Here is a 25,012-nt window from a genome sequence, read left to right as displayed (position 1 = left end):
ACCTAGAGCCAGACATGCTGGAATGTGAAGTCAATGGGCCTTAGGAAGCATCACTATAAAACAAAGCTAGTGGAGGTGATGGAATTCCATTTGAGCTATTTCAAATCCTGAATATGATGCTGTGAAAATGCTGCACTCAATATGCCAGCAAATTTGGAAAACTCAGCAGTGTCCACAGGACTGGGAAAGGTCAGTTTTCATTGCAATCCCAAAGAAAGGCAGTGCCAAAGATTGCTCTAACTGCCACACAATTGCACTCATCTCACATGCTAGTAAAGTAATGCTAAAATTCTCCAAGCCAGGCTTCAGCAATACGTGAATCATGAACTTCCAGATGATCAAGCAAGTTTTAGAAAAGGCAGAGGAACAGAGATCATACTTCCAATATCTGATGGATTATCAAAAAAGCAAGAAATTCCAGAAAAACACCTACCTCTGCTCTAATGACTATGCAAATGCCCTTGACTGTGTGGATCACAATAAAATGTGGAAAATTTTGAAAGGGATGGGAATACCAGACCATCTGAATTGCCTCTTGAGAAACCTGTATGCAGGTCAGGAAACAGCAGTTAGAACTAGACATGGAACAACAGACTGGTTCCAAACAGTAAAGGAGTACGTCAAGGCTTTATATTGTCACCCTGCTTATTTAACTTCTATGCAGAGTACATCATGAAAAAGCTGGGCTGGAGGAAGCACAGGCTGGAATCAGATTGCCGGGAGAAATACCAATAGCTTCAGATATGCAGATGACACCACCCTATTGCATAAAGTGAAGAAGAATAAAGTACCTCTTGATGAAGGCGAAAGAGGAGAGATAAAAGTTGGCTTAAAGCTCAACATTTAGAAAACTAAGATCATGGCATGTTGTCCCATCACTTCTTGGCCAGTAGATGGGGAAACAGTGGAGACAGTGGTTGACTTCATTTTTCCGGGCTGCAAAATCACAGCAGATGGTGATTGCAGCCATGAAATTAAAAGATGTTTACATCTTGGAAGGAAAGTTGAGACTAATCTAGACAGAATATTGAAAAGCAGAGATATTACTATGTCAACAAAGGTCCGTGTAGTCAAGGCTATGGTTTTTCCAGTGGTCATGTATGGATGTGAGAGTTGGACTATAAAGAAAGCTGAGCCCCGAAGAACTGATGCTTTTGACCTGTGGTGTTGGAGAAGACTCTTGAGTGTCCCTTGGACTGCAAAGAAATGCAACCAGTCCATCCTAAAGGAAATGGATCCGTGAATGTTCAACTGGAAGGACTGATGCTGATAGAGCTGAAACTCCAATACTTTGGCCCACCTGATGCAAAGAGCTAACTCATGTGAAAAGGCCCTGATGTTGGGAAAAGATCTGAGGGCAGAGGAGAAAGGGGGATGACAAAGGATGAGACAGGTTTGGATGCTCACCAACTCAAGGGACATGGAATATGTGTGGAGCTCCGGGAGTTGTTGATGGACCAGGAGGCCTTGTGTGCTATGCCGTTCATTGGACTCACCAATAGTTTGAACATGACTGAGGAACTGACTGAACTGAAGTTGTTGATACACGTCGAATGCTTTCCTTTTTTTTTTCTTTTTTTTTATTGGTTTTGTTTTGATAGGCAGAATTTTTGTTTTTCCTTAGAAAGATATTCCACTCTGAATATAGAGTCATAAGTCTGAATTTTAAAGCCACTTAAGTAATGTGTTGTTATAGGTAGCTAGTCAACAACTTGATGCAATTAGATTTATTAGTCTTTGTTCTCAATTTGTTCAGTTCAGTTCAGTCCTTCAGTTGTGTCCGTCTCTTTGCAATGCCATAGACTGCAAAATGCCAGGCTTCCCTATCCATCACCAACTCCTGGCGCTTTCTCAAGCTCATGTCCATCACTTGATGATGCTATCCAACCATCTCATCATCTGTCTTCGGCTTCTCCTCTTGCCTCCAATGTTTTCCTAAGATCAGTGTCTTTTCCAGTGAGTCAACATGTTTAGTATGCATTCAGTCTCTTTTAAATCAACCAACATGAATTAAATTCCTCTCTGTCCCCACTGTGCTCCCAACTCTAGGTCAGAAATAAAAACCCGCAGAGACTGAAGGCTGATTCCAGCACAATCGCTGTGGAGATATTGTTCCAATTTTTTTAGGGAAAAAAAAATTAGTTGCTAACATTAAAATCAGTACATTGTACATAAATATACAAACTTTTGATTCTCTTGAAAACATGGCCAACTGGCCTGCTTTCCAGCATGGGCAAAGTGGAGGAAAGGCTGCTCCCAGAGGTAAGGCCTGTGCTGCCCAGATTCCAAAATGATCACCTAGTCCTAGTATCATATCTCCTGCCTCCTGGGGCCATGAGTTTGTGAGAACTAGACTTCTAGCTCTCTTAGGGTAAGGACTACTTTTGTCTTGATCAACTTTGACTTTGAAGCCTTTAACCCAGAGCCTAGCACAGAGTTCTTCCTTGTACAGTTGTTGGATGATATAAAATATCTTGTGAATGCATATGACATTTCTTCCAATACTGAGACCATGCAATTGAAGTACTGCTCTGCCCTAATCTTTGATGCAGCCTGGCATCATAGGTGCCCCTATGTTTGCCATTAGACCTACTACCTAAAGCCAGTTGTATGTCCCTGGGCTGTCCCTTAAGTCTTCACTTTGCCATTTGAAAACTTATCATCCTAGCAACGTTCTCGCCAATGAAGACAGCAATGCATATCTCATGAGGTGGCTCGGAAGATGACATGAAACCACGCGTGTCGAGCATGGCCCTCAGTATCCATTTTCATGATGTTCTTAGCAGTTATTTCTCCAACTGGGCAAGATTCTTGGTCTTCTTAGATGTCTATGCAGATCAGTTTGATTTTCCAGCCAAGATTCAAGGAAGAGATTACAGTTCAGTTCTCTGTATTCTGAAAGCTTCAAAGTCAATTCATCAAGGACACTGATGAAGGTAAAGTTTTTGTCGAAACCTTTGTATTTTTTTTTTTTTTTCAGATCTTTCAGTGGCCTGAAGGGGAAAACTAGGGCAGGTCAGAGCATATATAACTAGGGGCTCCCTCTCACCACTACTTGCTAAGATCCCAAACTTTCCTGAGTATTTGGAGCCAGGAAAGAAGCATGAAGTGGCTTGTGCTCCTCGGTCTGGTGGCCTTCTCAGAGTGCGTAGTCAAGTAAGTATGGGGACTGTATGTCACATCATATTCCTTTCTCGGACTTTTCTTTTCATCTGACTATTCTTCCACCCATCAGGTTTAGAAGGGAATGGAATATTTCCCTAAGAGTCTTAAAGTTCAGTTCTTACTTATTGATAAGTAACTTGCTATAGGAACTGTGGATTCCAAAGTCTTGGTATAGATTTGGGTTGCACAACACTTGGGGTCCACTCATGTCATGACCTGTTGAAAATTCAACTCCTTGAAACTGTTCAGTGCACAGTCTATGCAGATGTTGATGTGGTCCTGTGTAATAGCACTTTTCTACATTTTGATCAACATGTCCTCTTTTTTTCCCTGTCAATTTCAGTGTGTATATGCCTATGTCTGCATCTCTGTATCACTGTCATTTTCTCTCCATCTCTTGGAAGTCACTGGGAGTGTATTTCTCTTTGTGTTTTTTGCTTTTAATTTTTCATTTGACTCTTACTTCCTTCTCAAGCCTCTGAATTTCCTTTAACTGTTCCCTATATCTTGGATTCTTCTTTCAACTCTCTCTTCTCTTTCAACTTAGAGAAAGATACACTGTCTTATATCTGACAAGCAGTGTGACCACAGCCAACTCAGAAACCTCTTGCATTTCAAATTGCTCCGTTGTAAAAGAGAATAAGAGTCCCCCTTTCTACCTCCTTCCTTGAGGTTCTTTGAGAAGGAATGAGTGGGATGGCAACAGCAATGCTAATGGCTGTCATTGTTGAGACTTCCTATTTATCAGGTACTTTATATCCATCACTTCACTTATCCCCAAGATATTCTATTTGGAGGGTTTGCATTGTTGCTATGCTAAGTCACTTCAGTCGTGTCCAACTCTGTGCTACCCCATAGATGGCAGCCCACCAGGGTCCCCCGTCCCTGGGATTCTCCAGGCAAGAACACTGGAGTGGGCTGTGATTTCCCTCTCCAATGCAGGAAAGTGAAAAGTGAAAGTGAAGTCGCTCAGTCATGTCCGACTCCTAGCGACCCCATGGACTGCAGCCTACCAGGCTTCTCCATCCATGGGATTTGCCAGGCAAGAGTACTGGAGTGGGGTGCCATTTGTATTGTTACATTCCACCATTTTGCCAAAGGGGAGACTGAGACACCACATGGTCATGTGGCTTACGCAAGATTGCAGAAAAGAACCTGTATTCAAATCTGTATCTTTGCCATGGTATATGCATAAAATTCTTATAATAATCTGCCTAATAAAAATGATTAGAAAACACACAGGGCCATTACAATGACAGTTATACCTTAACACTGACAGCTAATTGTAGCATCTTCTTTGATTTCTTTGTCAAATGCTCGGTTAAAGAATACCTCTAAGGAGAGTGAAGACCATGAGAAAAACCCTCAGTGGAAAAAACATGCCGAACAATTTCTTGAAGGAGCATCCTTACAGACTGTCCCATATTTCTTTTCGTGGCTCAAATCTAACTACTCTCCCACTGAGGAACATCTGGGATGTGAGTATTTTGGGAGAATGTTGCTCCACAGCGCCCCCTGGTGCTCTAGCTTAGCATGGGGCTCATCCGGAGGTGCCAGGTGAGATGTTGGGGTTGGGGTTCCTGCAGGAGGCTTAGACACTGGAAAACAGGGACCCCCACCTTGAGGAGAAGACCCTCTCATTCTCAACTGTTGGTCTTTGTGACTGGGCCTGGCAATTACCAGGTGGCAGGTAAATATCCATTTCTGTGTTAAACACGTGTCATTAGTTTGAGGGTGATTGTTCCTTCTGAACTAAGTGAGCACCTCAGTTACAGATGAAGTGTGAACCATCACTGATCAAAAGGTGGAACCAACTGCAAAACAATTGTGAATCCCTAGGTAGAGGAATTCAGTTTCCACAGATGCAACAACGACAGCAGGAAAAAGTTATTGAACCTGTATTCTGTGTATGGCCATAAGACTCTAACACAGTGCTTACTGTTTTTAGATTAGAAAAGGGCTTATTTTGTCTTCAAGAATGCCCATGCCAGCCTGAGAGATAGGCAAAGAGCAAATACATGTCAATTGAAAGGGTCACCTGTGTGGTGTTGATTGGATGTGGTCTGAGTTTAAAGGGAGTGACTAGAGTTGATCAAGAAGGACCTTCTGGAGAAGGGGTGCTAAGCTTGGTTTGAAGAAACTACAGAGCTTCCCAAATGAAGGCACCAGGACTTCCCTGGGTGTCCAGCTGTCCTGGCGGCTTAGTGGTTATGCCTCTGGGCTTCCCATGCAGGAGATACCACTCCAACGCCTAGTCATAGAGTTCATATCTTGCATAAAATGTAGCACAGAAAAAATATATCAAATGCAGATCCTCTGTGATCAAAATCTGTGAGCTGCACGGTGGTTAGAAAGTGATCTCAAGAGATATGTGACACCCAGAGGGAGGCATCAGTGTGGGAATAGAGGGTAGCCAGTTCTACACTAACCCACTCCCTCCTTCTCCCTGTAGATATTCTACATGGGTACCATCACCATTGGAACACCCCCTCAGGAATTCCAGGTTGTCTTTGACACAGCCTCATCTGACTTGTGGGTGCCCTCCATTTTTTGCAACAGCTCAACCTGTTGTGAGTACAGATACCCCCTACCCCGGACCATCTTTCACTTGCCCTGCCATCCTGTCATCTGATGACCACCCTTGGCATCTGATGACACTCATCTCTTGTGTCTGCAGCTACACACGTTAGGTTCAAACATCGTCAGTCTTCCACCTTCCGGCTTACCAATAAGACGTTCGGGATCACGTATGGATCTGGGAGAATGAAAGGAGTTGTTGTTCATGACACAGTTCGGGTAACAGTGTAACAAATGCTGAGTCAGCACTGGCTATCAAGTGACCGCTGCTTGCAAAACAGATGCAGGACCATCTGGCAGGACCCTTCCTAGCCTAACTCCCATAGATATTGGCCATCTTATCCACAGGATCATGTCTTTGGGTTGGCAGTGCCCATGGTGACACAAGAGCAAACAAATTTGCTAACCTAGAGAGTGGCTTGAGGTGTGGACTTGCAGCTCCTCTGCCCATGAGCAGTTCAAGTTTCATTTGGCTCAGAGCAAGAAGGGATAAAAACACCCACTTTTAAATTCACAGACTGTTCCAGGCACTTTCAGGTGATAACTGGTTTAATTCTGCAACAACCCCACAAAGCAGTTACTCTGATTAGGTCATGAGACATATGAGGTAACTGAGGTCCAGACAGCAAGGGCCTTCCTGAGAGCATACATGTGATAAAAGGTGGAGTTAGACTGGCTTTTCAGGACTGAAGTTGCTGTGGGGTGTCTGGGGACAGGATAAAACTGATACAGGTATCCTGGGGTCAGTCAATGGCTTCAGGTATCCAGAGTGGGAAACTGGAGGCCTGAGAATTCAAGGGGCCTGATAAATGAGTTCTCACTCTTGAGGACCTTTGAGAGTCTAATAAATCTATGGCTTGCCTCCCCCAAAATACTTGAGTAGTTCCCCTCTCTCTCTTTCTCTCTCATACACACTCACAGAAATATACATATATCCCCAAAAGTGAATTCCCCAGGCAGTAATTTCATAGAACTCTGCAAGTAAGACTGTGTTTTCGGCTTCTGTCTTCCTGGACAGATGCAGAATCCACAGTACCTTACAGAGAATTCAGTCCATTCCTGTCATTAGGTCACAGTGATGCCAAAGAGAAGGCTATCTTGCTCAGAACTGTTTTGTCCATAAGGTGGCACCAATGGGACCTGGCCTGACTCTTGGTTGCTCCACCATTACAGAAGCCACGAGGCCAATTTGACTCACTCAGGTGGTGTTTTTCAGAAGGGCAGATGTTTTATAATTCACAGCCTCTCTCAAATGGAACCCAAATTCCCCTTCCACCTTGCTCTAACCATCTGTGGGCAACCAAAGACAGAGCCCAGCCTCAATTCGTCTCTGAGGATCTAATGGCAATGCACCCCAGCCCAGTCCTAGTCCCACTTCTGTAAGTGGGAACACTCTTCTCTCCCACAGATTGGGGACCTTGTAAGTACTGACCAGCCGTTCGGTCTAAGCGTGGCGGAATACGGGTTTGAGGGCAGAAGATTTGATGGTGTCTTGGGCTTGAACTACCCCAACATATCCTTCTCTAAAGCCATCCCCATCTTTGACAAGCTGAAGAATGAAGGTGCCATTTCAGAGCCTGTTTTTGCCTTCTACTTGAGCAAGTAAGTCTGAGATGGACAATTCCTTTCTCCAAATTAGCTGTAAGATGCTTTCAGTTGTACAAAAATTATAGAACACTTGATAAAGAAGAATCCTGAGAGATAATCTAACCCAGGGTAAATATAGCCCCAGGGCTGTACCTGGCTTCACCACTGGCTTTTATAAATAAAATTTTATTGGAACACAACCCAGATCCTGGGCTCAAGACCAGTAACTTGGTCTAGGGGGGTGAGATATGAAGCAGGCAAAAGGAAGGCAACAGGAAACAGGTTGAAGGAAAGGCATTAGGATTTGCTAATGAATTTGATAAGGAAGGAAGTAGAAGGATGGTGGATATCTTTCCTTCCTCATTAGCATTTCACTGGGAGCCCAGGATCAGCTACCCATTTTGTGGAGCCAGTGAGAAATGAGATTATGGGACACAAAAGTGTGGGACCCCTTATTCAAGAAATATTAGGCATCTCAAGACAGGGAGAGCAGAGTTTGGGTCCCTTCTGAGTGTGGGGCCCTTTGGACAGTGTAGGTCACAGGCCAGTGGAGCCAATTTTGGGTGACCAGAAACCACACCCTTAGAACTCCCAGGCCTTGATTTTCCTGGAAAATGACAAGGTGGACACGGGGAAAGCCAAAACACTTCAGCACCCAGTCCTCTGAGGGTGTCTGAGCACTCAGGTCGCTGAAGGTCCAGGGCTTCTTCAGAAGACATAGTGGGTGGAGCTCAGACAAGTGATTCATCTTCTAACCTCCTCTGTGCCACTCATGAGACAGTAACAGACCTCAGTCTGGATCTCTATCTCTCCTAGACGCTATTTCTGCATCTGTACATGGGGACCTTATTAGGGCCTTGATGGGTGGACAAGCACAGCTCTCACACAGTGCTATTGTTACTGTCCTCCAAGGATCACCTCCTCACTTCTCTCTACAGAGATGAGCAGGAGGGCAGTGTGGTGATGTTTGGTGGGGTGGACCACCGCTACTACAAAGGAGAGCTCAACTGGGTACCATTGATCCAAGCGGGTGACTGGAGTGTACACGTAGACCGGTAAGCCTCTCCCTCTGAGGGTCAGCCCAAGTAATGCTCCCGCTAATGCACACGGACATTACAGGCAGACACACACAAATGTATTCTCAGACACACAGTCACACAGACATACACCACCCACAACGACACAGACAGTCACACAGACACTTGGAAACATACAAGCAGACACATATAAACCTACACAGAGACACATAAAAACATGCATAGCTAGTCAGAGACACACAAGCACACACAGAGACACATACAAACACACATATAAACACACAAGCACATAGATACACAAACAACCCATGGGTTTATAATCCCCAGGCCTTCTGAACAAGGCTCTGACCAGGGTCCTAAAAGGGTCCAGAGAGGTCTGTGCAGCTGGGAGAGGGCTACACCCACTGCCCTTTGAGGTGCGGAGCATGGTTAGAGGACTCTACAGTGTGGTGAACAGAGAGAGGATCAGGGAGAATTTCACCAGCCTGAACAGAGTTATGATAAGATGACCGACTGTCCAGAGCTATCTAGGACATAGGAAGTTCTCAGTACAGATAAATGTCATTTTATTTTTATTTTTTATTTTTTTTTAGATATAAGAAAACAAGTTATTTAAATAGGAACAGAATAACAGAAGTTAGAATGGATAGAGTTCATGAAAAACCAGTTTTCGTGGTTTACAATAGCCAGTGCTGATATACAAAAATATACTTTGTATAATTTTATCCTACATTAGTAATAGTATAGTGACAAGAAATGTAATAATCTCAGTGGATTCTGCAATGGTCTTAGTTAATGTATTGGATTCTATTCTTGGCGCCATGTCTTTTTTGTGTGTTTGTTTGTTTGTTTTTTAATTTTATTTTATTTTTAAACTTTACATAATTGTATTAGTTTTGCCAAATATCTAAATGAATCCGCCACAAGTATACATGCGTTCCCCATCCTGAACCCTCCTCCCCCCTCCCTCCCCATTCCATCCCTCAGGGTCGTCCCAGTGCACCAGCCCCAAGCATCCAGTATCGTGCATCGAACCTGGACTGGCAACTCGTTTCATACATGATATTTTACATGTTTCAATGCCATTCTCCCAAATCTTCCCACCCTCTCCCTCTCTCACAGAGTCCATAAGAGTGTTCTATACATCAGTGTCTCTTTTGCTGTCTCGTACACAGGGTTATTGTTACCATCTTTCTAAATTCCATATATATGCGTTAGTATACTGTATTGGTGTTTTTCTTTCTGGCTTACTTCACTCTGTATAATAGGCTCCAGTTTCATCCACCTCATTAGAACTGATTCAAATGTATTCTTTTTAATGGCTGAGTAATACACCATTGTGTATATGTACCATAGCATTCTTATCCATTTATTTGCTGATGGACATCTAGGTTGCTTCCATATCCTGGCTATTATAAACAGTGCTGCGATGAACATTGGGGTACACGTGTCTCTTTCCCTTCTGGTTTCCTCAGTGTGTATGCCCAGCAGTGGGATTGCTGGATCATAAGGCAGTTCTCTTTCCAGTTTTTTAAGGAATCCCCACACTGTTCTCCATAGTGGCTGTACTAGTTTGCATTCCCACCAACAGTGTAAGAGGGTTCCCTTTTCTCCACACCCTCTCCAGCATTTATTACTTGTAGACTTTTGGATCGCAGCCATTCTGACTGGTGTGAAATGGTACCTCATAGTGGTTTTGATTTGCATTTCTCTGATAATGAGTGATGTTGAGCATCTTTTCATGTGTTTGTTAGCCATCTGTATGTCTTCTTTGGAGAAATGTCTATTTAGTTCTTTGGCCCATTTTTTGATTGGGTCATTTATTTTTCTGGAGTTGAGCTGTAGGAGTTGCTTGTATATTCTCGAGATTAGTTGTTTGTCAGTTGCTTCATTTGCTATTATCTTCTCCCATTCTGAAGGCTGTCTTTTCACCTTGCTAATAGTTTCCTTTGATGTGCAGAAGCTTTTAAGGTTAATTAGGTCCCATTTGTTTATTTTTGCTTTTATTTCCAATATTCTGGGAGGTGGGTCATAGAGGATCCTGCTGTGATGTATGTCAGAGAGTGTTTTGCCTATGCTCTCCTCTAGGAGTTTTATAGTTTCTGGTCTTACGTTTAGATCTTTAATCCATTTGGAGTTTATTTTTGTGTATGGTGTTAGAAAGTGTTCTAGTTTCATTCTTTTACAAGAGGTTGACCAGATTTCCCAGCACCACTTGTTAAAGAGATTGTCTTTAATTCATTGTATATTCTTGCCTCCTTTGTCAAAGATAAGGTGTCCATATGTGCATGGATTTATCTCTGGGCTTTCTATTTTGTTCCATTGATCTATATTTCTGTCTTTGTGCCAGTACCATACTGTCTTGATGGCTGTGGCTTTGTAGTAGAGCCTGAAGTCAGGTAGGTTGATTCCTCCAGTTCCATTCTTCTTTCTCAAGATCACTTTGGCTATTTGAGGTTTTTTGTATTTCCATACAAATTGTGAAATTATTTGTTCTAGCTCTGTGAAGAATGCTGTTGGTAGCTTCATAGGGATTGCATTGAATCTCTAGATTGCTTTGGGTAGTATACTCATTTTCACTATATTGATTCTTCCAATCCATGAACATGGTATATTTCTCCATCTGTTAGTGTCCTCTTTGATTTCTTTCACCAGTGTTTTATAGTTTCCTATATATAGGTCTTTAGTTTCTTTAGGTAGATATATTCCTAAGTATTTTATTCTTTCCATTGCAATGGTGAATGGAATTGTTTCCTTAATTTCTCTTTCTGTTTTCTCATTATTAGTGTATAGGAATGCAAGTGATTTCTGTGTGTTGATTTTATATCCTGCAACTTTACTATAGTCATTGATTAGTTCTAGTAATTTTCTGGTGGAGTCTTCAGGGTTTTCTATGTAGAGGATCATGCCATCTGCAAACAGTGAGCACTTTACTTCTTCTTTTCCAATTTGGATTCCTTTTATTTCTTTTTCTGCTCTGATTGCTGTGGCCCAAACTTCCAAAACTATGTTGAATGGTAATGGTGAAAGTGGGCACCCTTGTCTTGTTCCTGACTTTAGAGGAAATGCTTTCAATTTTTCACCATTGAGGATAATGTTTGCTGTGGGTTTGTCATATATAGCTTTTATTAGGTTGAGGTATGTTCTTTCTATTCCTGCTTTCTGGAGAGTTTTTATCATAAATAGATGTTGAATTTTGTCAAAGGCTTTCTCTGCATCTATTGAGATAATCATATGGTTTTTATTTTTCAATTTGTTAATGTGGTGTATTACATTGATTGATTTACAGATATTGAAGAATCCTTGCATCCCTGGGATAAAGCCCACTTGGTTATGATGTATGATCTTTTTAATATGTTGTTGGATTCTGATTGCTAGAATTTTGTTAAGGATTTTTGCATCTATGTTCATCAGTGATATTGGCCTGTAGTTTTCTTTTTTTGTGGGATCTTTGTCAGGTTTTGGTATTAGGGTGATGGTGGCCTCATAGAATGAGTTTGGAAGTTTGCCTTCCTCTGCAATTTTCTGGAAGAGTTTGAGCAGGATAGGTGTTAGCTCTTCTCTAAATTTTTGGTAGAATTCAGCTGTGAAGCCGATTGGACCTGGGCTTTTGTTTGCTGGAAGATTTTTGATTACAGTTTCAATTTCCGTGTTTGTGATGGGTCTGTTAAGATTTTCTATTTCTTCCTGGTCGAGTTTTGGAAAGTTGTACTTTCCTAAGAATTTGTCCATTTCTTCCACGTTGTCCATTTTATTGGCATATAATTGTTGATAGTACTCTCTTATGATCCTTTGTATTTCTGTGTTGTCTGTTGTGATCTCTCCATTTTCATTTCTAATTTTATTGATTTGATTTTTCTCCCTTTGTTTCTTGATGAGTCTGGCTAATGGTTTGTCAATTTTATTTATCCTTTCAAAAAACCAGCTTTTGGTTTTGTTGATTTTTGCTATGATCTCTTTTGTTTCTTTTGCATTTATTTCTGCTCTAAGTTTTAAGATTTCTTTCCTTCTACTAACCCTAGGGTTCTTCATTTCTTCCTTTTCTAGTTGCTTTAGGTGTAGAGTTAGGTTATTTATTTGACTTTTTTCTTGTTTCTTGAGGTGTGCCTGTATTGCTATGAACTTTCCCCTTAGGACTGCTTTTACCATGCCCCACAGGTTTTGGTTTGTTGTGTTTTCATTTTCATTCGTTTCTATGCAAATTTTGATTTCTTTTTTGATTTCTTCTGTGATTTGTTGGTTATTCAGCAGCGTGTTGTTCAGCCTCCATATGTTGGAATTTTTAATAGTTTTTCTCTTGTAATTGAGATCTAATCTTACTGCATTGTGGTCAGAAAAGATGCTTGGAATGATTTCTATTTTTTAAATTTACCAAGGCTAGCTTTATGGCCCAGGATGTGATCTATCCTGGAGAAGGTTCCATGTGCGCTTGAGAAAAAGGTGAAATTCATTGTTTTGGGATGAAATGTCCTATAGATATCAATTAGGTCTAACTGGTCTATTCTATCTTTTAAAGTTTGTGTTTCCTTGTTAATTTTCTGTTTAGTTGATCTTTCCATAGGTGTGAGTGGGGTATTAAAGTCTCCCACTATTATTGTGTTATTGTTAATTTCTCCTTTCATACTTGTTAGCATTTGTCTTACATACTGTGGTGCTCCCGTGTTGGGTGCATATATATTTATAATTGTTATATCTTCTTCTTGGATTGATCCTTTGATCATTATGTAGTGACCTTCTTTGTCTCTTTTCACAGCCTTTGTTTTAAAGTCTATTTTATCTGATATGAGTATCACTACTCCTGCTTTCTTTTGGTCCCTATTTACATGGAAAATCTTTTTCCAGCCCTTGACTTTCAGTCTGTATGTGTCCCCTGTTTTGAGGTGGGTCTCTTGTAGACAACATATGTAGGGGTCTTGTTTTTGTATCCATTCAGCCAGTCTTTGTCTTTTGGTTGGGGCATTCAACCCATTTACGTTTAAGGTAATTACTGATAAGTATGATCCCGTTGCCATTTACTTTATTGTTTTGGGTTCGAATTTATACACTGTTTTTGTGTTTCCTGTCTAGAGAATATCCTTTAGTATTTGTTGGAGAGCTGGTTTGGTGGTGCAGAATTCTCTCAGCTTTTGCTTGTCTGAAAAGCTTTTGATTTCTCCTTCATACTTGAATGAGATCCTTGCTGGGTACAATAATCTGGGCTGTAGGTTATTTTCTTTCATCATTTTAAGTATGTCTTGCCATTCCCTCCTGGCTTGAAGAGTTTCTATTGAAAGATCAGCTGTTATCCTTATGGGTATTCCCTTGTGTGTTATTTGTTGTTTTTCCCTTGCTGCTTTTAATATTTGTTCTTTGTGTTTGATCTTTGTTAATTTGATTAATATGTGTCTTGGGGTGTTTCACCTTGGGTTTATCCTGTTTGGGACTCTCTGGGTTTCTTGGACTTGAGTGATTATTTCCTTCCCCATTTTAGGGAAGTTTTCAACTATTATCTCCTCAAGTATTTTCTCATGGTCTTTCTTTTTGTCTTCTTCTTCTGGGACCCCTATGATTCGAATGTTGTAGCGTTTAATATTGTCCTGGAGGTCTCTGAGATTGTCCTCATTTCTTTTAATTCGTTTTTCTTTTATCCTCTCTGATTCATTTATTTCTACCATTCTATCTTCTAATTCACTAATCCTATCTTCTGCCTCTGTTATTCTACTATTTGTTGCCTCCAGCGTGTTTTTAATTTCACTTATTGCATTATTCATTATTTATTGACTCTTTTTTATTTCTTCTAAGTCCTTGTTAAACCTTTCTTGCATCTTCTCAATCCTTGCCTCCAGGCTATTTATCTGTGATTCCATTTTAATTTCAAGATTTTGGATCAATTTCACTATCATTATTCGGAATTCTTTATCAGGTAGATTCCCTCTCTCTTCCTCTTTGGTTTGGTTTGGTGGGCATTTATCCTGTTCCTTTATCTGCTGGCTATTCCTCTGTCTCTTCATCTTGTTTAAATTGCTGAGTTTGGGGTGTCCTTTCTGTATTCTGGCAGTTTGTGGAGTTCTCTTTATTGTGGCGTTTCCTCACAGTGTGTGGGTTTGTACAGGTGGCTTGTCACGGTTTCCTGGTTAGGGAAGCTTGTGTCGATGTTCTGGTGGATGGAGCTGTATTTCTTCTCTCTGGAGTGTAATGAAATGTCCAGTAATGTGTTATGAGATGTCTATGGTTTTGGGGTGACTTTGGGCAGCCTGTATCTTGAAGCTCAGGGCTGTGTTCCTTTGTTGCTGGAGAATTTGCTTCGTATGTCTTGCCCTGGAACTTGTTGGCCCTTGTGTGGTGCTTGGTTTCAGTGTCGGTATGGAGGCGTTTGATGAGCTCCTGTTAATTAATGTTCCTTGGAGTCAGGAGTTCCCTGGAGTCAGGGCTTGGACTTAAGCCTCCTACTTCCAGTTATCGGTCTTAATTTTACAGTAGTTTCAAAACTTCTCCTTCTATACAGCACCATTGATAAAACATCTACATTAAAGATGAAAAGTTTCTCTACTGTGAGGGTCACTCAGAGAGGTTCACAGCATTACATGGAAAAGAGAAGTGGGAGGAGGGAGTTAGAGGTGACCCAAATGAGATGAGCTGGAATCAATAGTGGAGAGAGTGGGCTAGCCAGTAGTCACTTCCTTATGTGCACTCCACAACTGGACCGCTCAGAGATGTTCACGGAGTTATACAGAGAAGAGAAGAAGGAGGCAGGAGACAGAGGTGGCCAGAAGGATAAAAGGGGGAAATGAAAAGGAGGGAGACAGATCCAGCCAGTAATCAGTTCCCTAAGTGTTCTCCACTGTCTGGAACACACAGAAATTCACAGAGTTGGGTAGAGTAGAGAGGGGTTAGGGAGGAGATACAGGCGACCTGGTGGAGAAAATGGAAAGTCCAAAGGGAGAGAGAGCAGTCAAGCCAGTAATCTCGCTCCCTAGTGAAAAATGGGTCCTGAAGATTGGGTTCTTAAAGGTACAAAATTGGTAACAAATACATAAAAGCAAAAATTAAAAATCTAGAGTAGAGTTTGGAATTTCAAAAATGCGATGTTAATGAAAAGAAGAAGGAAAAGAAAGAGAGAAAAAACGAACAAAGAAAAACAAACAAGGTTGCGAAAATTATAAAGAAACTACAGGTACAAAATTGATAACTAATACCAAAAAGCAAAAGTTAAAAATCTAGAGTAGAGTTTGGAATTTCAAATATACAATGTTAAAAAAAAGAAGAAGAAAAATAAAGAGAGAAAACAAACAAACCAACAAAAACAATGTCGCAAAAATTATAAAGAAAATACAGGTACAAAATTGATATCAAATACCAAAAAGCATAAATTAAAAATCTTGAGTAGAGTTTGGAATTGCAGATATACGATGTTATACAAAAGAAGAAGAGAAAGAAACAGAGGGAAAAAAAAGTCACAGAAATTATGAAAAAAACTATAGGTACAAAATTGATAACATATACCAAAAGGCTAAAATCAAAAATCTAGAGTAGAGTTTGGAATTTCAAAAATACAATGTTAAAGAAAAGAAGAAAAAGAAAAGAAAAAAAAAAAAAAACACGGTCAAAAAATTATAAAATATATATATGAAGTTTGCTGAAGAAAAAAAAATAGGGTCTTTTTTTTTTGCAAAGTAATAGTTATAAAAGTGAAAATTAAAGGACTATAGGGGACTTAAAATTTTTTTTAATTAAAAAAAAAGAAAGAAAGATTGATCGTAAAAATAGTAAAAATATATCTATGTCATTCTCTGGTTTTGTTGTGAGTATTGTGGGTTCAGTTCATTTTTGGCTAGTTCCTTGGTCTGACTTATATTTCTCAAGATCTATAGGCCCCTTCCTACGTAGTTCGTAGTAACCACAGGGTTTTAATCTATGGCCTGTAGCTTCCAAGGCGTTTCCCTCTGTTATAGCTTCTTTTGTTTGCTGGTCTCTTCAGTGTCTGGTTCCCGCCCTGACACAAAGGGGACGGTGGAGGACACTATTTTTTTTATTTTATTTAGGCTCACTTGTTCAGCCGCGCTGTGGGGAGGGAGGGAGGGATTCTGCAAACAGATAACACTGGCATTCGCTCGCAGTTCCTCAGCCACACTGGGTCTGCCCCCGCTCACGGCGCGTGTAGCCTCCCTGCCCACACTGCTCGGGCTCTAGGTTGTTCCGCCGGGAACAATCAGAGGCCGGCCCTGGGCTGAGCTCCCAGGTCCAAGCCGCTCAGGTTCAGGCACTCGGGTAGTCCTCAGAGGCGCAGACTCGGTTGGGCCTGCGTTTTGTGCTCTTCCCAGATCCAAGCAGCTCAGGTGATGTGTTTGGCCGGCACCAATGCTGTGACTTATCGCCTCCCCGCCACTCGGTTATCTGGGTGTAAAACCGGCGCACCTTCTCAGGCAGATGTTGACCATCCAGACCCCCAAGAAGTTTTAGCTAGCAAAGAAGCCTGCTTACAGTTTTATAGATAGTGTCTCTCTTGGGCTGCGATTGCCCTCTTATGGCTCTGGCTGCCTGTCACCGGAGGGGGAAGGTCTGCAGCCGGCTATCTCTGTTCAGTCCTTTGTTCTGTGCGCGGGCCTGGAGGTGTCTTAGGTTAGGGCTGGCTTTTCGCGTGGTAGATATCCCACAGTCTGGTTTGCTAGCCCAAATTATTTCGCTCAGATAGCGCTCAGGACATTCGGCCCGATTCTTACTCTAAGGGACACAGCCCACGCTGCGCTTCCCTGCCCAGCCCCAGCTTGCTAATGCCGTGTGCAGGCGTCTGCGCTGCTTCTCCGCTGGGGGAGTTACCGTAGGGCTCACAATCTGTGATTTTTAACTGTTTATTTTTTTTTTCTCCCTTTTATGTTGCCCTCTGTGCTTCCAAAGCTCGGCACAGATTCGGCAGTGAGAAGGTTTCCTGGTGTTTGGAAACTTCTCTCTTTTTAAGACTCCCTTCCCAGGATGGAACTCTGTCCCTCCCTCTTTTGTCTCCTTTTTTGTCTTTTATATTTTTTCCTACCTCCTTTCGAAGAGTTGGGTTGCTTTTCTGGGTGCCTGATGTCCTCTGCCAGCATTCAGAAGTTGTTTTGTGGAATTTACTCGACGTTTAAATGCTCTTTTGATGAATTTGTGGGGGATAAAGTGTTCTCCCCGTCCTACTCCTCCGCCATCTTGGCTCCTCCCCTGATAAATGTCATTTTAAAAACAGGGACAGTCCTGAAAAAATGGAGAAAACTGGTGTGATTAGGGAGCAGCTACCCAGCAGTGGAGAGAGGTTGGCTGCAGTCTTAACACTTGAAAGCAACTAAAACAAAAGGCACCCCATGTTCATGGGCACACAGTGGGACAGGGTCTATAACAGAGAATCAGGAAGGTGGGATCCAGGAGTGACCTGAGGACAAGAGGCATAACTGATAGGATTCTGTGTAATACCCTCCGACAAAAGCTGACTTGTCCTTTGGAGTTTTGGAGGGCTAGTCATGTATTTCCAAGCCAGGGTCTCAGGGTCTGAGCTGGTTGTAGGAGCAGTACTGGGAGACACCCTCTCCCAGAGGAGCTCCTCTCTCCCCCTACTCTGAGAATTTGCTGACCCTGCGAATCTCCATATTCACTCTGTGTGTGACCCGTTATTTGTTCCCCATCACATACAGCTCTCTTGATGTTTCTTATTGTTTTCTCAGTCTTCATTCACTCATTGAACAGATAAGCATTGGGCATCCACTGTGTGCCAGGCACTTTAGGGAGGCAAGGAGAATAAAACTCGCCCTCACATCTAAGAAGGCAGATATACATGAAGTGACTCACCCACATAGTGAATTGTGACTTTGGTACATGCTAGACATGAGGAGAAGAAGACAATGCAACCCACTAAAGTACTTTGCCTGGAAAATCCCAGGGACAGCAGAGCCTGGTGGGCTGCTCTCTATGAGGTTGCATAGAGTCGGACACGACTGAAGTGAATTAGCAGCAGCAACAGCAGCAGACACGAGGAAGGGTCTACAGAGAGAGACCAAGACAGGAGACTGATAAACACCGTGGGAAAGACTTCCCAAAAACAATACAATTAAGCTCGAATCTGGAAAATGAGAAAAAATTTGCCAAAGAGGAATGGAGTCTTCTAAGAAGGAACACCAGCTTGTGCCATGGTACAAAATATCCTGGTGTATTCAAGTACTACATTTGAGGATGTCAGGAAAGGTGCTGTGTCAAGAGCAAAGGAAAAGAGGGCAAGAGATAAAGGGCTGTTTATGAGACAGTCGGGAAGGGGACAACTCTGGGGAGACTCAGAATGACCTTGATGCCTGCTTTCTTCCATTGTCTCTCAGCATCACCATGAAAGGAGAGGTTATTGGTTGTTCTGATGGCTGCACGGCCATGGTGGACACCGGGTCATCACATATCCAAGGCCCAGGAAGACTGATTGATAACATACACAAGCTCATCGGCGCCACGCCACGGGGTTCCAAGGTGAAGGGTCATGCCCCAGGGTCACTCCCAGTCTCCACACACAGCAAGGATCTCCAGGGCCAACCTCTCACCCTCTCTCTCTAACAGTACTACGTTTCATGTTCTGCGGTCAATATCCTGCCCTCTATTATCTTCACCATCAACGGCGTCAACTACCCAGTGCCAGCTCGAGCCTATATCCTCAAGGTGAGGGGACAGTACTGAGGGTTGGTTCTCAAACTGGAACTTGCAGGAACCCTTGGGCTGCTGCTGGGAGGAGTGCGCCCTCTGGAGGCCATGTCACACCATTGCAGATGCTCCTGAGCCTTGTGGCTGGGCCAGTGCCTCCCACAAAACCATTCACTTGAGAGTAAAGGGCAGTGTGGGACACTGATTTTCCTGAAATAAATGTGGAGATACCACACCATATGGCATGGTGGGAGTCAGGGAGAAAGGAACACTAAGGTCCTCAGTCCTCAAAGAGCTTCAATTCAATCTGAACCCTTGGGTGCATGAACATGAAATTCAGCTCTAGCAGTCCCTGAAATAGGCCATGTTACAAAGAGTTTGGCAGGGGACAGTCCCAGTGTGAAGTCCCAGCATAAGTCAACAGTCTGCCTTACCTTCTCAAGATTTTTCTGGTTTGAATGGTAAATTACACGGTCAGCCTTGTCCTCGCCTGCATCTTTCCCTTGCTCTGGACAGGTGCCTCCTTTGTCAGTTGGGATACCTGACCCCTCAGTGGGGAGGTTGGATAATAAGGTGAATAAAGGGTGCACAGTGACTGCTCAGCCCTGGAACAGGGTGGAGGCTTCATGTCAGCTTCCTGCGACAGTTCAGAGCAGGCTCATGGGCTCAAAGAAGGCTATGAGGAAGAGAGGGAATTTCAGGAATTCTAAAACGACAAACTCATTGAGCCACTTTGAGGGTTGCTTGGTTTAGGCAAACGTGCACTGGATTCTATGCAAATGGCATCTCAAGGTGGTCTGCACTGGGGCACTGGGGACTTACTAGGGCTGATGAGGGCTACGGACTGACCACTGGGGATGGGGAACCAGCGTATGTTACCCACCCAACCGTGTCGTGGCCAAAGAGGTGAGTGTGGGCTGAAGGAGGCTTCTCAGAGTTCCTGAGTTAAGCATTCAAGAACGTGTTGTAGGCACTGCTCTATCTAAGATGAATAACCAACATCGAATTGCTTTGTAGCACAGGGACCTCCACTCAGTTATATGACAGCCTGCATGGGAGGGTTGTCTTTGAGACCAATACACAAGTACATATGGTTGAGTCCCTTTACTGTCCTCCTGAAACTCAGAATATTGTTAATCAGCTATACTCCAATACAAAATAAAGGTGTTTTTTTTTTTTTTTTTTTTTAATAAAGTACAGATTGTGGGAATGTAGGAGAAGAACTAGCATTCTCTGCAGAGAAAACAAGGAGCAGGAGTCAGAAGGAAAGAACCAGAGATTGAGGGGAACTATGGACACATTTGTTCTTTTCTAAATAATTATATTGAAGTGTGGCTAATCTTCAGTGTTGCGTTAAAATCTGCTGAATAACAATGTGACTCAGTTATACACATAAAAATATATATTTTTCTTATTCTTTTTCACGTGGCATATCACTGGATATTGAATATAGTTCCTGATGCTGTACAATAGGACTTTGTTGTTTTTCATTCCTCTGTTTCCCCAACTCCCAGTCCTCTACTCACCACACCCTTCCTCATGACAGCCTGATGTCTTGGCCCTCTTTGGTTTTGGATGAACTCTCATATCCCTTGTTGCTGAGAAAACCCCTTGATACTTACTAAAAGAGGGAAATAAAACAAAGAATTTTGCTGGGTCTGGATATTGGGGGGAGTCACTAGTAAGGGCTCATGCTGACTGGTGTGTGTCACTGACTTCCCCAGGATTTTACAGGCAACTGCTACACCACCTTTAAAGAGAAAAGGGTGAGGATATCTACAGACTTCTGGATCCTGGGTGAAGTCTTCCTGAGGCTGTATTTCTCGGTCTTTGATCGAGGAAATGACAGGATTGGCCTGGCACTGGCAGTATAAATGCTTGGAGAGGTTCAGGAATCAGTAAGGCCGCTCCTAACACACAGTCACTCACACTTTGGGCACTCCTGCCCAGGATGCTGGTGAACTGTATTTGGTGTTCTGTACATGCTATTCTCAGTAAAGAATAAAGGGTTTCACTTTTAATGGTGCTGAAACAAATGTTGCCTCTGCTTGTGTCTGGGTGTGAAGGATCTAGAACCAAGTCTGAATCAAAATTGAGAGGAGCCCTACTCCAACGGGCTTCAAGGAAAGGGTAGACTCATTGAAATGATTCTGGGAATCAAAGATACAAGAATCAGAGCAAATACAAAGATCTCAGTGACTGGAGCCAAGAAATCAGAAATCATCAAGTCTCTCTCACCCTTGCTATTTCCCTTCAGTCTACTTTGATGGTCTTGGCCCAGCAACTTTTTCCTTAAGGCTTCTACACCTAGTGAGGGAGTTCAAGCTACCTGCCCTAGGGTGTTAAATCCTGAAGGCATCACCTAGTAAGGAAAAAAGTTTGCAGACATCAGAGTTCAAGGGTGTTCTCTGAATCACCCACCTCAGTTCACATGTACAGCCCTAGATCAGCCATCCTGGCAAGGACATGGGGTCTTATGACTGGCTTTACATGGTCTTTGTCCCTGACCCAGCAGCACACATGATTGTTAATTTCCTCCAGAACTACATGACTGATGCTGGGGAGAGGCAGTCCAAAAGATAGCAACTGGCAGATGGTCTAGGCCATGGAAGAGTTTGTGATGACCCACAAACTCCACTACCTCCTCATTCAGAGGAATTATAAGAGGTAATGAAATAGACTCTCTTCATCCCATCTCAGATGAGCTTATCACTGGGCTTCTCCTCCAGGGGATGTTGGGTGAGGGGTACTTCAAGCAGAGCTGGTTTCCTCTTTTTCCCACACCCCAGTCACTAGCTCTCTGCCACATATGCCTGCTCTGTCCTTTCCAGTCCTACTTGGTAAGTGGTGGCCCCAGTGGATTCCTGAGCCATCCCCCTCCTCCAGGGCCCAGAATGTCCCTTCCTTGGCCTCCAATGCTGCTGGGGAGAATGCAACACATGTATCAGGAGACCCAGGGTACACAGAGACTTCTGAGATTCCTCCAGGGGTGGAGCTACAAACTATTTGCTTGGAGCTGCAATGGTTAGGCTCATTTGCAGTGGAAGAATACATTCTTTCCACCTGGAGGCCCTCAGTAGATGCCTCAGCTGAGTCAGCCGGGGTCAGAGGTTGATTTCCTTTCAGATGACTGGTTTGATCTCCTTGTTGTGTAAGAGACTCTCAAGAATCTTCACAAGCACCACAGTTCAAAAGCTCAATTCTTTGGCATTCACCCTTTCTTATGGTCCAAATCGCTCATCTGTACATGATTACTGGAAAAATCATAGCTTTGACACTACAGACCTCTGTAGCAAAGTGAGTCTCTGCTTTTTAATACACTGTGCAGGTTTTTCATAGCCCTTCTTCCTTCCAAGGAGCAAGTGTCTTTTAATTTTGGGTTGCAGTCAAGGTCCATTGTGGCTTTGGAGCCCCAAAAAATAAAATGTACCACTGTTTCCACGTTTCCTTCATCAATATGCCATGATGTGGTAGGACCGGATGCCATGAATGTTGAGTATATTTTTGTGAAGAATGTTTTGGATGAGTTTTAAGCCAGTTTTTTCATCTCCTCTCCTCATCAAGAGGCTCTTTTGTTCTTCTTTGCTTTCTTCCATTAGGGCAGTGTCATCTTCATATCTGTGGATGTTGATATTTCTCCCAGCAATCTTTATTCCATCTTGGGATTTATGCAATCCAACATATTGAATGATGTATCCTATATAGAAGTTAAACAACCAGAGTGAGAATGTACACCTTGTCACGCTTCTTTCCCAGTTTTAAATCTGTCAGTTGTTCTGTGTCTGATTCTAACTGCAGCAATTTGACCTATATACAGACTTTTCAGGAGACAGGTAAGGTGATCTGGTACTCCCATTTCCTTAAGAATTTTCCACAGTTTGTTGTGGTCATTTATGTGAAAGGCTTTAGCATAATCAGTGAAGCAGACGGAAAAGTTTTCTGGGATTCCCTTGCTTTCTCTATGATCCAATGGATGTTGCCAATTTGATCTCTTGTTCCTCAAACCAGTTTGTACATCAGGAAATTTTCAGTTCATGCAGTGTTTAAGCTTAGCTTGAAGGATTTTGAGCGTTACCTTGCTAGCAAGTGAGATGAGCGCAATTGCATGATAGATTGAATCTTTTTTGGAATTGCCTTTCTTTTTGATTGGAATGAAAATTGACCTTTCCCAGCACTGTGGCCACTCATGAGTTTTCCAAATTTGCTGACTTATTGAATGCAGAAACTTTACAGCCTCATTCTTTAGAATTTTTAAATAGCTCAGCTGGAATTCCATCACCTCTCCTATCATTGTTTGTAGTGATGCTTCCTAAGGCCCACTTGACTTCATACTCCAGTATATCTGGCTTTACATGAGTGACGCAAGCATCATCCCTATCCTGGTCTTTATGACCGTTTTTGTACAGTTCGTCTGTGTGTTCTTGCCACCTCTTCTTAATCTCATCTGCTTCTGTTAAGTCTCTGATTTTCTGACCTTTATTGTGCCCATCCTTGCATGAAGTGTTCCTCTGGTAGCTCCAATTTTTCTGAAGTGATCTATACTCTTTAGAATTCTATTATTTTCCTCTAATTCTTGCCGCGTTCACTTATAAAGACTTTCTTATATCCCCTTGCTACTCTCTGGAAGTCTGCATTCCATTGAGGACATCTTTCCCTTTCTCCTTTGCCTTTCACTTCTCTTATTTTCTTAGCTGTTTTTAAGGCCTCCTCAGGCAATCCCTTTTCCTACTCACATTTGTTTCTCTTGGGGATGGTTTTGGTGACCACCTCTTGTACAATGTTACAAACCTCCATCCATAGTTCTTCAGGCCTCCAGACCTAATCCTTTGAATCTATTTTTCATCTCCACTATAAAATCATAACGGATTTCATTTAGGTCATAGCTGAATGTTCTACTTGTTTTCCTTACTTCAGTTAAAGCCTGAATACTGCTTGCTTCTGCCTAAGCATTGTTGCCAGATCACCACCCACCACTCCCAGTCGGTGTGGAGCAAAAACACACAATTTGAGGACTGTTACCCTGGGTTTGTGCTTGGCTTTTCATGTGCTTGGCTGTGGGACCTTGATCAAGTCCCTTAAGCTCAGTTTTCTCATCTGGTCAATGGGCATGATGATGACAATTCTACCTTAGATGCATGTGTGCCTGCTAAGAAGTGGCCCTGAGAGTCTGGAAAAAGTATGAATTATTTTGCCATCTGGGGAGATGGAAATCTTCTGTTTAGATGTTATGGCTGCCATCCCCAAGGCTAAATAATGATTCAAGCCAAATGACATCTATCTCTGGACGTGACCCAGAACTCTGACTGAGCCGATGCTTCTGTTTTCTGGGCCCCAACAAGAGCTAATCATTACTGGCTAAGATTGCTCCCTTCCCAGGCTTACCAATCAGCCTTTCCTTGTCAACTACTTCTCGCCTGGAGTCACACTGAAAGGAGAGTTGCAAGGCTGTTGGTCTCTTTTTGGTTTCCCACATCTCCAGCGTAGCAAGAAGTAGCTATTATGGCTACTTGTCATAGCAACAGCGATGACAACCTGTACAGTCCAATCTCAGCCTGTTAAATGTAACTGTCCCCATTTGGCCCCTCATGTTTAAATTACCTACAGTTGCCTTAGAAATCTTCCTATGCTTGCTGTTTAATGACCAAATATGTGTGGACTTGATCTAGTTTTCTTTCCCAAGTATGATTCTAACCATGCAATGAAGTAACCACACATTTAGTCATCTAATTGCCCACAGGAATAGACAAAAGCAAACCACCTATCCATTTCTTGCTTGCCCCAAAACAACATTGAAGTAATCTGCTGAAACAATGTGATACATTGGCATGTACACTCCAGAAGGGACACTCTTTCTGGATCCGTTTTGCACCTAATGCCAGATGTCTACCACAAGCCTCGCCCTCCAGCAGCCAGTCACCTGGTTTTTGTAGACTCAGCCCACTCCAGATCCCTTTGACATCCCTCAGTAACATCTAGAGAACAAACTCAGTCAAAGCTCTCTCTCCTGCAGAAAAGAGTTTGTT

At 42.6% G+C, this 25,012-nt stretch overlaps 1 protein-coding gene across 3 annotated transcripts; it reads left to right on the top strand.

The window, feature by feature from the left end:
- Positions 1 to 3,047: 3,047 nt before the first annotated feature.
- LOC102389737 (pregnancy-associated glycoprotein 1) lies at positions 3,048 to 21,010 on the top strand. 3 transcript variants are annotated; one of them, XM_025286456.2, is made up of 9 exons: positions 3,048 to 3,156; positions 4,493 to 4,643; positions 5,618 to 5,735; positions 5,843 to 5,961; positions 7,151 to 7,344; positions 8,268 to 8,384; positions 18,680 to 18,821; positions 18,909 to 19,007; positions 20,185 to 20,670. In XM_025286456.2, the coding sequence occupies exons 1-9, from the start codon at positions 3,104 to 3,106 to the stop codon at positions 20,302 to 20,304; spliced, it is 1,113 nt and encodes a 370-aa protein (XP_025142241.2). In that variant the 5' UTR covers positions 3,048 to 3,103; the 3' UTR covers positions 20,305 to 20,670. The 3 variants fall into 3 exon arrangements, with proteins under 3 accessions (XP_025142241.2, XP_025142242.2, XP_025142243.2); XM_025286457.2 differs by having other exon boundaries at positions 20,190 to 20,290; XM_025286458.2 differs by lacking the exon at positions 20,185 to 20,670 and adding an exon at positions 20,714 to 21,010 and having other exon boundaries at positions 3,049 to 3,156.
- Positions 21,011 to 25,012: the final 4,002 nt, after the last annotated feature.

This window comes from Bubalus bubalis, chromosome 5 (assembly GCF_019923935.1).
Source record: "Bubalus bubalis isolate 160015118507 breed Murrah chromosome 5, NDDB_SH_1, whole genome shotgun sequence".
NCBI lineage: Eukaryota > Metazoa > Chordata > Mammalia > Artiodactyla > Bovidae > Bubalus > Bubalus bubalis.
The sequence above is the reverse complement of the archived record's forward strand: the minus strand, read 5'-3'. Positions and strand labels throughout refer to the sequence as shown.